This window comes from Erythrolamprus reginae, chromosome 8, assembly GCF_031021105.1.
Source record: "Erythrolamprus reginae isolate rEryReg1 chromosome 8, rEryReg1.hap1, whole genome shotgun sequence".
Taxonomy (NCBI): Eukaryota; Metazoa; Chordata; class Lepidosauria; order Squamata; family Dipsadidae; genus Erythrolamprus; species Erythrolamprus reginae.
Genome location: NC_091957.1, coordinates 41,785,509 through 41,801,305, shown reverse-complemented (window position 1 = coordinate 41,801,305; position 15,797 = coordinate 41,785,509). Strand labels below are relative to the sequence as shown.

General features: G+C 40.5%; 1 protein-coding gene across 1 annotated transcript in view; it reads left to right on the top strand.

Moving 5' to 3' along the window:
- LOC139171704 (connector enhancer of kinase suppressor of ras 2-like) overlaps positions 1–15,493 on the top strand; it is a 290,698-nt gene extending 275,205 nt beyond the window's left edge. The window contains exons 17-23 of the mRNA XM_070760142.1: positions 1,541–1,614; positions 6,479–6,550; positions 7,539–7,609; positions 8,787–8,890; positions 9,879–10,389; positions 11,075–11,274; positions 13,576–15,493. Coding sequence (XP_070616243.1) covers positions 1,541–1,614; positions 6,479–6,550; positions 7,539–7,609; positions 8,787–8,890; positions 9,879–10,389; positions 11,075–11,274; positions 13,576–13,791 — 1,248 coding nt within the window. The 3' untranslated portion in view covers positions 13,792–15,493. The remainder of the gene's footprint in view (positions 1–1,540; positions 1,615–6,478; positions 6,551–7,538; positions 7,610–8,786; positions 8,891–9,878; positions 10,390–11,074; positions 11,275–13,575) is intronic.
- The last annotated feature ends 304 nt before the right edge of the window (positions 15,494–15,797 follow it).

Here is a 15,797-nt window from a genome sequence, read left to right as displayed (position 1 = left end):
GATTTTAATGCAGACAAGTGTTTGAGCTGATCAATGAGGGATGAATGTCTTGTTAGACTTCTGCACCTAGTAGAGAAATGGACAACTAGAGAATGGAGATGCCTCTTTCTTCACCCAATAAGAAATGTGGTTTCAGTCGTTCTTTAGGTGTGTGTGTGTGTGTGTGTGTGTGTGTAGATGAAAGACAGAGAGACAGCTGGACATCAGAGAGATACCGACAGACACAGATAGACAAGATGATAGATAGATAGATAGATAGATAGATAGATAGATAGATAGATAGATAGATAGATAGACAGACAGAGATGGATGGATGGATGGATGGTAGGTAGGTAGGTAGATTGATAGGTAGGTAGGTAGATAGGTAGTTAGACAGACAGACAGATAGATAGATGATAGGTAGATTAGACAGACAGACAGACAGGGAAGGTAGGTAGGTAGGTAGGTAGGTAGGTAGGTAGGTAGGTAGGTAGGTAGGTAGATAGATAGATAGATAGATAGATAGATAGATAGATAGATAGATAGATAGATAGATAGATAGATAGATAGATAGATACAGTTGTTTTTGTAGGTTTTCACGGGTACAGGTATGAAGGTCTTGGCATAATGGGTTTTTAGATACTTTTTAAATATTAGATTTGTTTATTATATACTGTTTTATTATTGTTGTGAGCCGCCCCGAGTCTATGGAGAGGGGCGACATACAAATCTAATAAATAATAATAATAATAATAATAATAATAATAATAATAATATTCGGGTTTCTTCCCATGTAAGATTCAGAGATTTCTGGCTCTGAATCTTAGACAGACAGACAGGGATGGTTGGGTGGGTGGGTGGCTGGACGGACGGACGGACGGACGGACAGACAGACAGACAGACAGATAATGGATGGAGAGAGTGAGAGGAGCGATCCATAATAATCATGTTGATCATTTTTTGGAGAAAGAAGGAATCAGGAAACCAGGGGTGCTAAGCATAAGCCAACCCAAATGTGAATTTCACAGTTCAAACAATTTCACAGCAAACTTCTTTTTAACTAAACTAGGCTTATTTTAAGCCTTTTTTTTTTTTTAAAAAAAAAGAATTATCTACACCACATAGATTCACAAAATAATGTGGGTATTGTTCTCAGTTAGAAAACAATTCAAAGCTTCCCATAAAGCTTTTTTTCTGACTTGTGCATTCTAAAAGATAAGGCCGAACTGTAAAATCAGTCAGCTTAAATGCCTTTAATTCTGGGTTTTGACTGTGGTTTAGGCTTGCAGAAAGTGACATTAAATCAGCTTCAAAAGTCATATGCCTCAAAATAGAACGGAATGCCATGATGGTTCCATATTCCTGAGCATAATGTGGTTATTAATAGACTGAAAATTAATCTTTTGTCTGAACGTGCCTAGGATTTAAAGGCCCTCTACAAACAGAATTGGCACCAGCTATAGCATGTTCATTGATCTGGCAACCTAATTATCTGCAATGGAAGGAAAATATGCCAAGCTTGGGTCTGTCTCAGCTGTATTTCTCATTCCCCCAATCACAGGATGAAAAAGCAGAAGGATTTATCAGTTTACCAGAGTTCAGAATAGACAGAGCAATTGAATGCAGAAGGAAACAGTAAGTATGAACCAGAACTACCCGCCAAGTAGCGATGTGAGTAAGTTTACAGACCCAACAAATCTGTTTGTACTTTATGGAAAATTGTGCAAAGCTGCTTTTAGGGGTTATTCCAAGATTACCAAATTTGAAGGAACTTCATATTTGAAGGCTAGCACCACATGATTATGTATGGTTTTTAAGGATTATTAATGTATTTTATACTGTTTACTGTTGTTGTTATTGTACCCATATCTTTCACATTGTCATTTATTCATTCATTCATTCATTCATTCATTCATTCATTCATTCAGTCAGTCAGTCAGTCAGTCAGTCAGTCAGTCAGTTAGTTAGTTAGTTAGTTAGTTCAATACACAATGAGGGTTTTAGTGGGTATATATCTATATATACATAGTAAAATACATGATGAAGGTTATAGAGGAGATACTCATAGTAAAATATATCTAAGAAATAATAGAAAAGAAGGTATAGTAATAGAACATATCAATGAAAGAATAGAAGAAGAGACATAGGAATAGAAGAAAGGTATAGGAGATATAGGAGAGCAATAGGACAGGGGACGGAAGGCACTCTAGTGCACTTGTACTCGTGATTATTGTGAGCCTCCCAGAGTCCAATTGGAGTTGGGCATATAAATTTCACAAATAAATAAATTTCACAAATAAATAAATTTCACAAATAAATAAATGATGATGTTACCTAGTTTGGGTCACGAAACGTCTGCACGAAAACAAACAAGCTCAAAGATCTACTTTCCTAATTTTCCACCTACTTCATCCTAAGGCCTTTTAAAACACATTTTCCTATTTGTCCTTTTAAACAGGTGTTTAAATTTTTTTAAAAAGCAAACAAAAATTTGCATGCATTCTGAAGGGCACCAGTCTGCCATGCACACTTATTTGTATGTAGATTTTTCTAGAATTATTATTATTTGTTAGACTTAGAATGCTCATGTCATGCTTAATAGCAATAGCCCTTAGACTTATATACAGCTTTACAGTGGTTTACAGCCCTCTCTATGTGGTTAACAGTCAGCATATTCCCCCCAACAATCTGGCTCCTCATTTTACCCACCTTGGAAGAATGGAAGGCTGAGTCAACCCTGAGCCTGCCAGGATCGAACTACAGTGGAATGCAGACTTAATTAACCTGCAATGACCATAAACCCAACCATTCAATAAATAGTGCATAAACTTATTACCTCCACTGCGTGCCCCCCACCCCATGGGGGCAGCAGCCCATTACTGAGTCCACCATGAAGCTTAAGCCCATATTAATGCAAGCACCCCAATATCCCCTGACAAAATCCTTAGAAAATCCAATTTTGTCTCACTTCCTTTGACTGGTCTTGTCTGCCATCTAGCGGGCTTTGATTGCTGAAATCCCTTCAGCAAGACCTGTATCTTATTCATTCATTCATTCATTCATTCATTCATTCATTCATTCATTCAATTTATCGGCTATCCATCTACCAACGGACTCAGGACGTACAAGAATAAAATAAAAATGCATTTATTTGTGACAGGCCATTTATTGTGGTCTGCCCCAGTATTTCTCAATCTTGGCGGCTTTATTTATTTATTTATTTTTATTTGTTTATTTATTTTGTCCAATACACAGTGAGGGTTTTAGTGGGTATATATCTGTATACACATAGTAAAATGCATGATGAAGGTTATAGAGGAGATACTCAGTAAAATATATCTAAGAAATAATAGAAAAGAAGATGTAGTAATAGAACATAGGAGATATAGGAGAGCAATAGGACAGGGGACGGAAGGCACTCTAGTGCACTTGTACTCGCCCCTTACTGACCTCTTAGGAATCTGGATAGGTCAACCATAGATAATCTAAGGGTAAAGTGTTGGGGGTTTGGGGATGACACTATGGAGTCCGGTAATGAGTTCCACGCTTTGACAACTCGGTTACTGAAGTCATATTTTTTACAGTCAAGTTTGGAGTGGTTAATATTAAGTTTAAATCTGTTGTGTGCTCTTGTATTGTTGTGGTTGAAGCTGAAGTAGTTGCCGACAGGCAGGACTTTGCAGCATATGATCTTGTGGGCAATACTTAGATCTTGTTTAAGGCGTCTTAGTTCTAAACTTTCTAGGCCCAGGATTGAAAGTCTAGTCTCGTAGGGTATTCTATTTCGAGTGGAGGAGTGAAGGGCTCTTCTGGTGAAGAATCTTTGGACATTTTCAAGGGTGTTAATGTCTGAGATGCAATATGGGTTCCAAACAGATGAGCTGTATTTGAGGATGGGTCTGGCAAAAGTTTTGTAAGCTCTGGTAAGTAGTGTGAGAGGTGTGGACTTCAACTCGCAGAATTCCCCCAGCCAGGATTGCATTCAAAGCCACCGGAAACGTCGTGTTTCTCTGTAGAATTGTGCATCAATGTTTGAATCTCACGCCAGGAGCATAATTTGACACTTGACTAAATGCCTCCTATGATATCAATAGTAAATATGAAATCAGTGCTTGTTCCTTTGGAAATTTTGGTAATTTGGAAAGGTGCCTAAATTCATGCCCTTGTTGTCAATATTGGAAGTAGTCCAGACAAAGAAACCAAAAGTGCAAATTATTATTTGGATCGGGACTCACTGCTCACAGTCACTCATGCCCTCATCACTTCGAGGCTCGACTACTGTAATGGTCTCTATATGGGGCTACCTTTGAAAAGTGTTCGGAAACTTCAGATCATGCAGAATGCAGCTGCGAGAGCTATCATGGGCTTCCCTAAATATGCCCATGTTACACCAACACTCCGCAGTCTGCATTGGTTGCCGATCAGTTTCCGGTCACAATTCAAAGTGTTGGTTATGACCTATAAAGCCCTTCATGGCACCGGACCAGATTATCTCTGGGACCGCCTTCTGCCGCACGAATCCCAGCGACCGGTTAGGTCCCACAGAGTGGGCCTTCTCCGGGTCCCGTCAACTAAACAATGTCGTTTGGCAGGACCCAGGGGAAGAGCCCTCTGGAACCAACTCCCCCCAGAGATTAGAATAGCCCCCACCCTCCTTGCCATTCGTAAACTCCTTAAAACCCACCTCTGCCGTCAAGCATGGGGGAACTGAGATATTCTTTCCCCCTAGGCTGCTACAATGTATGCATGGTATGTTTGTATGTATGATTGGTTTTTATAATAAGGGTCTTTAGCTGTTTTAGTATTGGATTGTCGCATGTTGTTTTTACCACTGTTGTTAGCCACCCCGAGTCTACGGAGAGGGGTGGCATACAAATAAATAAATAAATAAATAAATAAATAAACAAACAAACAAACAAACAAACAAACAAACAAATAAATAAATAAATAAATAAATATTATTTATTAGATTTGTATGCCGCCCCTCTCTGTAGACTCGGGGCGGCTTATAGCAATGATAAAAACAATGTATAACAAATCTAATATTTAAAAACTCTAAAAAACCCTTATTTAAAAAGCAAAACATATGCACAAACATACCCTGCATAAACTATATAGGCCTGGGGGAGATGTCTCAATTCCCCCATGCCTGATGGCAGAGGTGGGTTTTGAGGAGTTTGCGAAAGGCAAGGAGGGTGGGGGCAATTCTAATCTCCGGGGGGAGTTGGTTCCAGAGGGTCGGGGCCGCCACAGAGAAGGCTCTTCCCCTGGGTCCCACCAGACGACATTGTTTAGTCGACGGGACCCAGAGAAGGCCAACTCTGTGGGACCTAACTGGTCGCTGGGATTCGTGCGGCAGAAGGCGGTCCCGGAGATATTCTGGTCTGATGCCATGAAGGGCTTTATAGGTCATAACCAACACTTTGAATTGTGACCGGAATATTAATATCGTCTTTATTGTAACGTTACAGAAGTAGCCAAAATTGTGCAAACATTTTGAGAAAAGTGTATTTTTAAGGTTTGATGGCTAATAACAACACTTTTTTAAAAAAAAAATTCAATGATAATAATATTTCACTGCTGGAATGGCCTGGGAATAGCCCAGACCTGAACCCAATGGAAAAACCTATAGAGCTGACCAGGAGTGGGTTCTAATTTACCTCGCTGCTGGTTCGCTTCCTTCGGGTTGTGTGGCCAAGCCTCGTGGGTGTGTGCATGCATGCGCAGTGCCCCCCAAAATAGAATAAATTAATTAATTAATTAATTTTAAAAGACCCAAAAGCAAGATGGCAATGGCATGCACAATGCTGAAAACTTGGCTTCCTGCTCAAAAAAATAAAAATAAAAAACTATTTTGAAAAATATTCAAAAAAATTCACCACCACCACCCCACCACCACCCCAAAAAAGCCAAAAACAAGATGGAGACCACATGCACAATGCCAGAAACTCGTCTTCTGCACATGATCAGAAGAAACCCTTTTTTAAAAAATTGATTCTTTTTTAAACGCCCATGGACCGGCATCGACCGATCTGGTTCGGTGACATCATCGTGATATCACCAGCAGGTCAATACCATTTTGGGTGAACAGGTCTGAATAAGGAGGAACTCACTCCTGGAGCCAACTATAGAAACTTGTTAGTCAGAAGCGACCCAGCAATAAAACCCAGTTAAGCATGAAAGCTGAATGGGTGGCTTTGGGTCAGTCCCACCATCTCACAAGGTTGTTATTGTGGGGAAAATAGGAAGAAGCTGCCTTGAGTGTGTGTTGGCTGCCTTGAGTTATTTGTTTAAAAAAAAAGGATGGACACAAGTAAATAAATACAATATAAATAAAGGTCAATAGAACTGGACAACTTGATGTCATCTTAACAGATGCTGAATTTTCCTCTCCTTCTTCTTCTTCTTCTTCTTCTTCTTCTTCTTCTTCTTCTTCTTTTTCTTCTTCTTCTCCTCTTCCTCCTCCTCTTCCTTCTCCGTCTTCTTCCTCTCCTCCTAGTGCTTTCAAAGCTTGCCATCCCAAAATCAAGAGCTTCTACTTTGCAACGGATTGCCTGGAAGAAATGAACCGGTAAGTTGCACTCTCTTGTAATGGATGTCAGGAGAGAGGGTTGTTTATGCCAGTGTTTCCCAACCTTGGCAACTTGAAGACATTTGGACTTCAACTCCCAGAATTCCCGAGCCGGCAAATGCTAGCTGGGGAATTCTGGGAGTTGAAGTCCAGATGTCTTCAAGTTAGCAAGGTTGGGAAACACTGGTTTATGCATATGTTTGGGGAGTGTCTGTTAGTACAGAAATTTTTGAAAGAGATGCAAGAGGAGATTAATAGGATGCTGAATATAAAATGGGTGATTACAACGGAGATGGCAGTAATAATAACAAGGAGGAATATGGGCGATTTCAGAGAAATTAAGGATGCAGCTGTAGAAAGTGCCCAAGCGGTAATAGTTTTAGGTTGGAAAGATGCAACAAAATGGACAATACAAAACATGGTGGTACACATTCTATTTGAAATTAGATTTCAGTCTGATATGCGTTTGGGGATAGAGCAAGAGAATAGAAGGATGGTATTCTTTTCTCTTTGGATATTTATGTTGAAATTCCCACTACTAGGAACAGATAAAACATGAGTATTTTGCTGCCCTTAACACCAGAATTGGACTAATACTAAGGTTAAGAATACCAGTCAGACAGCAGCCAGGAATATTTATTTTTGGGTTGCATTTAAAGGTGCATCAAAGAGCTGTGAAATGGGAAACTTCACATTGTGCTTCAGGGTTATCAATCTGCAGCCATCCCACCAAATGTTGCAAAATGCAATTTCCTAAGCCAACCCTGTTAAAGATGAGAAAAAGTAGAAGAGTACTTAGAGCATACAAAGTTGAATAATTAGTTGAAGTTGAATAAATAACACAGAAATGAATGAATGAATGAATGAATGAATGAATGAATGAATGAATGAATGAATGAAATAAAGAAAATTTAAAACTATTATCGCCAGCAACTTCAAATTTTCCACTCACCGCTTCATATTTCTCTTTTTTTAAATCTTTCAATAGATGGATGAACCGTCTAGGTCTGGCTGCCATTGGTTACACACCTGATGACAAAGATATTCGGGCAGAGGAAGGTGAGGTTCATTTCTTGATGGCAAGAGAGTAGAGTAGAACAGAACAGAACAGAATAGGATAGAATAGGATAGGATAGGATAGAACAGAGGAGTAAGAACAAAACAGAACGGAATGGAACAGAACAGAATAGAATAGAACAGAGGAGTAAGAACAGAACAGAATAGAATAGAATAGATGAGAGCAGTGCAGAACAGAACAGAATGGAATAGTGTATAGAACAGAACAGAGCAGAACAGAACATAATAGATAGAGAGGAGAGAAATGTGCAACAGAACAGAACAAAATAAAATAAAATAAAAAGAGGAGAACAGTGCAGAGCAGAACAGAACAGAATAGAGGAGAACAGAACAGAGGAATGCAGAGCATAGTTCCCTCTAAGCTGAGCAGTGAGCAATCGCTCACTTAAAAATCATCATCAACTCAGAGTTTTCCAAACCTGCCCAGAAGCCGAGAGGGAAAGACTGAGAGGGAAGGAGAGAGAGAGGAAGGGAGGAAGAGAGAGAAACAGATAGAAAAAAGAGAGGAAGGAAAAGAGAGAGAAAAAGAATGGGAGTAAAGAAGAGAGAAAGAAAATCAAAATCTAGTTTGAAACTAGCTCAATTATTTAAGTGGCATTTTGATATTGATAGAGTTGCCCTATTATGAGCTCACTGTTATAGACACACAGTACAGTATTTTATTTTGAAATTCTCTGAGGCAAAACAGGGTGGGTTTTTTATTTGTTTGTTTGTTTGTTTGTTTGTTTATTTATTATTTCTGTGCCGCCCAGTCCCAAAGGGACTGCCGCTCACACACTATACTTTTCCGCCCACCCCCCAAAAAAATTAGAGGGAACACTGATGCAGAGCAGAGGAGAACAAAACAGAATATAAGATTTTATTTAGTCAAGTGTGATTGGACACACAAGGAATTTGTCTCCGATGCATAAGCTCTCTGTGTATGTGCAAAACAGCAGAGTAATAATAATTATAATAATGATGCCAATAAGAGAAATAAGTAGAAATGTTGAAAAGGATGATAGTAATACAGCCATATTACATGGGTTGACATAAGACAATGCTCTGGGAATTAGTTATTCAAAAGAGGCAGTTGAAAATAGCTGACTTTTCTGCAGCCTTTGGGAAAATTTGCCTGGCAAAGTATACATTTCCGAACAAAATGAAAACCTTTTTTTAGCAGATTATTGGAGTGAAAGTGACCAGGAAGATGTTGACAACACCTTAGTGTTGAAGCAAGAAGGACCCATTGTACTTTGTGATTCCTACCACCGGACCCCCTCGGTGAGTCCAGAAAGTTGTGAAATGCAAATCTTTTGAATTCCAACCTGCGTTTTCTTTTCTCCCCACCACCCCCTCTCTCCCTTTCTGGATGTCCCAAAGATGCTTTTTCCAAAAGGCAACTGGACTTCCTTGGTATTTTTGTTTGAAAATATTTCACTTCTCACCCAAAAGATTTCTTCCGTTCTGGCTCTGTTAGAACTGAAAAAGCTTTTTGGATGAGAAGGGAAGGAAGGAAGGAAGGAAGGAAGGACGGGAGGAAGGAAGGAAGGAAGGAAGGAGGGCGGGAGGGCGGGAAGGAAGGAGGGAGGGAAGGATTGAGGGAGGGAGAGAGGGAGAGAGGGAGGGGAGGAAGGAAAGAAGGAAGGAAGGATTGAGGGAGGGAAGGATTGAGGGAGGGAGGGAAGGAAGGAAGGAAAGAAGGAAGGAAGGAAGGAAGGAGGGAGGGAAGGAAGGAAAGAAGGAAAGAAGGAAGGAAGGAAAGGGGAGGAAAGGAAAGGAGAGAGAAAGAAAGAAAGAAAGAAAGAAAGAAAGAAAGTTGCCTTTTTGCAAAAAGCACCTTTGATACAACCATGACCTGAATTATGAAAAATCTCCATGGAAACTCTTTCTGGATGTCTGTTGGGAACCTGAAGCCAACGTATCAACTGAATATAACAGAGATAATAGATTTCAGTAACAAAGATCCTGTCGCCAACACGGAAGCAACTCTGCAAGAAACAATAGCACATAGACTTATATACCGCTTCACAGTGCTTTACAGCCCACTCTAAGCAATTTACAGAGTCAGCATATATTGCCCCAACAATTTGGGTCCTCTGTTTACCCACTTCGGAAGGATGGAAGGCTGAGACAGTGAGGATCAAACTGCTGGCAGTCAGCAGAATTAGCCTGCAATACTACATTCTAACCACTGCGCCACCGTGGCGTGTATGGTTCCAACGTTTTTCCATAACTCTATCTTACAGTAGGGTGTTTTATTTATTTGTAGATGAATTCTTCAAGTCCATTCCCTGAGCCCAAACATGGCCGTCACTTCTCCAGTGAATCCACCTATTCCCATTCGTCTGCAGAAGAATCCCGGCCGGATCCAGTAGGGAACGCTCACTCTGCAGGAGGTTCTAGGCCCCCCTACCGAGAACGACGTTCGTGGCAGGATCTTATAGAGACTCCATTGACCAGTTCAGGACTCCATTTTCTTCAGACTGTCCCTACTGATTCAGACTATGTGAACGAGAGATTTGGGGTGTCCCCGGAGAGGCGGCGACAAGCCACCTTACCCATCCAGAGACGCCACAACCACGATCAGGATGGTCCTTTCCCGTTGGTCGAGTGCTACAAAGGTCAGAGTTCTCACCCCAGGCCCCAGAAGCAAAGAAGTCAAAGCCTTCCACGAAACCGCGATGTCCGGATCAAAGGGCGAGTAAAAACAAGCGGGATCTCCGAAGAGCGGTCGGAAGAGGAGTTGGCCGTTAAAAAGCCGAGTAGTTCGGGTGAAGAAGGTAAGAGGTTAAAGTAACTGGACTTCCAATAGTGTGAGTGACGGAAGTGATGAAGCTGAGACCATTTGTTATGATAATACTGGAAAAGGTGACTTGTGGTTAGTCCTTAGTCCACCCCCATGGTCACGTGATCAGAATTTGGGTTCTTGGCAATTTGTATGTTTTTATGATGTTGGTAAAATCTGAGATTTAGATAATTGCGATCAGGGACTTTCCCAACCAGCTTTGGACAAGCAAAGTAAGTGGGGGATATTAATAATAATAATAATAATAATAATAATAATAATAATAATAATAATAATTATTATTATTATTATTATTATTATTATTAATATCCCCCATTATTATTATTATTATTATTATTTATTAGATTTGTATGCCGTCCCTCTCCGAAGACTCGGGGCAGCTCACAAACACTCGGGGCGGCTCATTATTTAACAATTGCATGATTCCGTTAACAACTTAGATGTCATATATTGGGACATAACTCACTTAATAATCACCTTGCTTATCAATGAAAATCCTGGGCAATACTGTAGCCTGCAATACTGTATTCCAACCACTGCACTCCCGTGGCTCTTATTTACACAATATTCACCTGTGCAATAAGGATTGTGTCTTTAATTTTGCCTGTTCCCCTTCACTATAAATACAAGGCTACTAAAGCAGGCTTGCTTCTCTTTAGAAAAAGTAGAAGAACGAAGGAAGAGCACAGATGGTCTTCATGAACTCTACAAGACTTTGGAACAAGCCAGCTTGTCGGCCTTTGGAGAGCAACGCCCTTCCACCAAGCAGGAATTCCGGAGGTCCTTCGTAAAGAGATGCAATGACCCTGTCATCAATGAAAAGTTGCATCGCATCAGAGTACTCAAAAGTACTTTAAAAGTAAGAACACGTTATCCCTGTAGTTGATCCAGTGAAAGGGACTGTAGCTTGTTATAGTATCAACTGAGAGTTTTTCTACATAAGCGCACTAGAGTGCCTTCCATCCCTTGTCCTATAGTCTCTCCTATATCTCCTATATCTTCTCTACTATATCCTCTACAACAGTGGTTCTCAACCTGGGGGTCGGGACCCCTTTGGGGGTCGAATGACCATTTCACAGGGGTCGCCTAAGACCATCAGAAAAGACAAATTTCCCATGGTGTTAGAAACTAAAGCTTTTATTCTGGCACTTTGGAACATAATTTTACAATCCGACCAATCAGGTGTTTACAGTGGGGGTGTCCCTCTGACATTCCTGCCAATCAGCTTAAAGCTCTGTTGGGAGAATTGGTGCAGGACTTATGGTTGGGGGTCACCACAACATGAGGAATTGTATTAAGGGGTCGCAGCATTAGAAAGGTTGAGAACCACTGCTCTACAACCTTCATTGTGTATTAGACAAAATATTTTTTTAAAAAAGAATATTTATTAGATTTATATGCCGCCCTCTCTGAAGACTCGGGGCAGCTTACAACATATAAAAAAGGTAATAAACACCAAGATACAATTAACATTAGATTAAAAGTTACATTTAAAAGGTTACATTTAAAAAACTAAAAAACCTATTAAAATACACACATTTAAACAAACTCATTGTAGATTCACTGGCTAGGGGGCAGAGTCTAATAACCCCAAACTTGGTGGCAAAGGTGAGTTTATAGACTCTTTCGAAAACCGAGGAGGGTGGGGGCAATACGAATCTCCGGGGGGAACTGATTCCAGAGGGCCGGGGCCCCCACAGAGAAGGCCCTTCCCCTAGGTCCCGACAAATGGCATTGATGGGACTTGTAGAAGGCCGACTCTGTGGGACCTGACCGATCGCTAGGATTCATATTAGAATATTAGAAGAATATAGAAAGGCCAATTCTTCATCTAGTGGCCATCTTCAGAAAGCCAATTTAACCCAGGAACATTCACAAGACCTTGCTGCTCTTCTTCAAATAAGTGAAAGAGCATCTCTCTCATCACAGCATAAGATTATGGCCCAGGTGAAACAGCATGACACCAAGGCAGAAAAGGGGCAAGACTTGTGTCTAACAACAGGCACAAAGGACCAGGCTCACACCTAAGTTCCAGTCCAGACGTTTCATTGCTGAAACCTAACCCCAAGAATCTTGTCAACTAACACACGATACTAAATTGGGGTGTTTATTTATTTATTTAGCATATGGCAAATACATGGACTTATAGTAACAGAATTCAAGATGGGTTCGACTTATAACATTAGTTTTAAGTTATAAACAGGGACGGATTCCCATTACCGCCACTACCAGTCCGCTGTGTGTGTAGTTTCAGTTATCTTGCCTGCACACTCACACTCTTTTGATATGCAAACCCAAAGAGGTTCGCCATCTCTGCTCTAGAGCAGTGTTTCCCAACCTTGGCAACTTGAAGATATTTGGACTTCAACTCCCAGAATTCCCCAGCCAGCGAAATTGAAATCCAAATATTTTCAAGTTGCCAAGGTTGGGAAACACTGCTCTAGAGTCTAGGCTAATGATTCACTTGACTCCACCTTCCAGCTCTGCCTCCTCTAATGATATGATGCTGCTGTCATCATTTTGCTGGATTCTCCCACCCATTTTGCCCCAGACACCATTATTTCACTCCAAATGGATCTAAATGTTTGATTCGATTCATCCTTTTGTCCTTGGCTGTGTCAACTTAATCTCATTCCTCTACATTTCCCCCCACTCCCTTTACCTGATGCTTTATTTCAAAGCTGAAGGGAAGGTTTTTCTCTCCCTGATATCAGTCAGGTTAACCTTCAGAGTGAGCCTCAAGCCAAAACTTAAGTGAAAAATTAAATGAATAATAACGAACCATAAATCATGCGCACGTCAGAAAAATAAACATCTTATGAGATCATGTAGCCTCAAGAATGCAGTTAGCTGGAGCCAGGGGTGAAATTCAAAAATTCAAAATCTCCTTTCCCTCCCCACTCCAGGGAAAAGATATGCAAAATCTATTTCAGAGGATTTTTTTTCATCCTCTGAAACCTCAATTTCAGAGGATTTTTTCAGCCCTTGAATCCTCCATTACAAAGGATTTTTTCAGCCCTTGAAACCTACATTCAATGTATAAGACCTACCCAAATTTTCACGCTCTTTTTGGGGGGGTGCGTCTTATACTCTGAAAAATACGGTATGTTTATCCTTGGGCTTGATTTTTCCATCTGAACATGTTCTCTTTCTCTGACAGGCCAAGGAAGGAGATCTGGCCATGATCAACAGCTTGCTCCACGAACCTAACTTGACGTCCAAGAAATTCAAAGAATGGAAAATAAAGAACTGTGAGTTTTTCCGGGACATTTGTGAGTACAGTGGTGCTGTGAAAGCCCAGAACGGAGCTTCTGAACTCACCATTAAGGCCTCTCTGCTCTCGCACACACATTCCTTCATCGAAACCCACGTGTGACTACGCGAGGGATTGTCGGAGGAGAGCGGAGAGCAACTGAGGGGGGGGGACGATCCCTTGTGACAAAAACACTGTAACCTGCGTCAATAATGTATCCAGCTATATTGTAAATAGATTGGATAAGAATTTAGTACCATCGGATGCCTACTGCATTGCATGATGAGACAGACTTCTTTATTTATTTTTAATTCTCCTTTTCTGGAATTATTTTCGGTTGTTTTCCAATTCTGCTTTAGTGAGAAGCAGCGTAGAAGGACGAACGGGCATAAAACGACACAAAACTGCAGTATATTTATAAAACGCCAGTATACTTACCCGTATTTTTTTAAAAAAATTGGAGTTTAATCAACAGGATCCCTCTCATTTATATATGTAGATATACCTGCTCATATCTATGTATATAAAACGGAACGTGAAAGCTGAGGTTTTATTTTTTAAATATTTCCAGACGTCCATCCTCATAAATTTCCCTCCTCCTTTTTTCCTCCCTTAAAAGTGGAAATTTTAAAAATGAAAAAGAAGGATGAAAAAATTAAAAAAAGGAAAGAAAGGATCCATCACTCCTAGGGAAAGATGGTTTAACCCAGGGGTCAGCAACCCAAAGCTCTGGAGCTGCATGTAGCTCTTTCATCCCTCTGCTCCAGCTTCTTCACTCAAAATGTGTGTCACAATAACTCGCGAATGTGCAACACCCACCAGCATGCAATTTATTGAGGTTTTCAACCCCCGGTAGACCAACCATGGATAAGTCCAAGAAAAGAAAAGTTTTAGATGAAAACAGGACATTTAATGATACGTGGGCAGATTCGTTTGCTTTCACTGCTGACGAGATTCGTTTGCAAGTATACTTAATAGGTGGTGAGAAATTGGCAAACAACAAAAAAGTTGAATGTTGCAAGACATTTCCGGAATAAACATTTGCTGAAAAATATCCAAATGGAGATAAGAGAAAAACAACCATTTTGAAAGTGAAATGGAAGAGAACCCAGAGGTTTTGGGTTTTGTGGCTATTGGTCCAAATGGCTCTTTGAGCGTTTAAGGTTGCCAACCCCTGGTTTAACCATTCAGCATTTCCAAGAAATGCCCCAGGTTGTGAAGATAAAGAAAGCTTGGCAAAGTCTAGAAATGGAAAAGTTAAATCCCCCCTCCTCCCCAATTCCCTTTTATGGCGTGCCTTAAAGTTTACAGCATTTATCCAGGAAAACCACTTGCTTTCCGTTTGGCCTTTCCAGGCTCAACCGGTACATGCTGTTGAAATGCTGTGCTATTTTTACAAAACCGTGCCTGATTTTCAGAAGATGGGTGTGAGGGTGTACACAATGACATACCCAGTACGTTAATGTGACAGAGAAGAAATTAAGGTACGAAAACTCCTCGGGAGTAGAACTGCGCTAAGTACAGGTTCTGCTCACTTTCTGGGCCGTCTCAAGTCGGGCCTGAGAACATAATCCAGAATTTCTGGAAATCGGGAGCTATTTCAGGTGTCAGCCATCGTCCACTGTGAATTGAAGGCCAGAAACCTACCAACGGCAAAATTCTGATCTTGACTTTTTGCAGTCTCAAGACAGAATAACCAAACAAACCAACAAACAAAAAGCCAGACTGAACATCAATGGCTGTCTATATTTACATATTTACACTGTGCTATTGAATAAAGATCCTCAGATTTGAGAACCTTTGCAATAAAAGAAAGCTACATCCTGTCGAGGCATTATCACTGAACAGGGAATTCAATGCCAGTAAGAGACATGGGTTATTCCAATCACCCCGACCCTTCTGAACCTGTCTCGTTGAGCAGGAACTCATCGTCCATCTCATGTTCATGCAAAAGCTAGTGGAAGTCTCTTATCTGTTCAGGAACACTACTACTAGGAGTAGCAACAATAAGCAAATCTCTGTCCTGCAGATGTTGCTGGATTGCAATTCAGATTGTTCTTCAAAACTGGAGTTTACCAAGGATCCATTCTTAAATATTTCTACTCAACTTTCAAGGACCCCTATGAGTA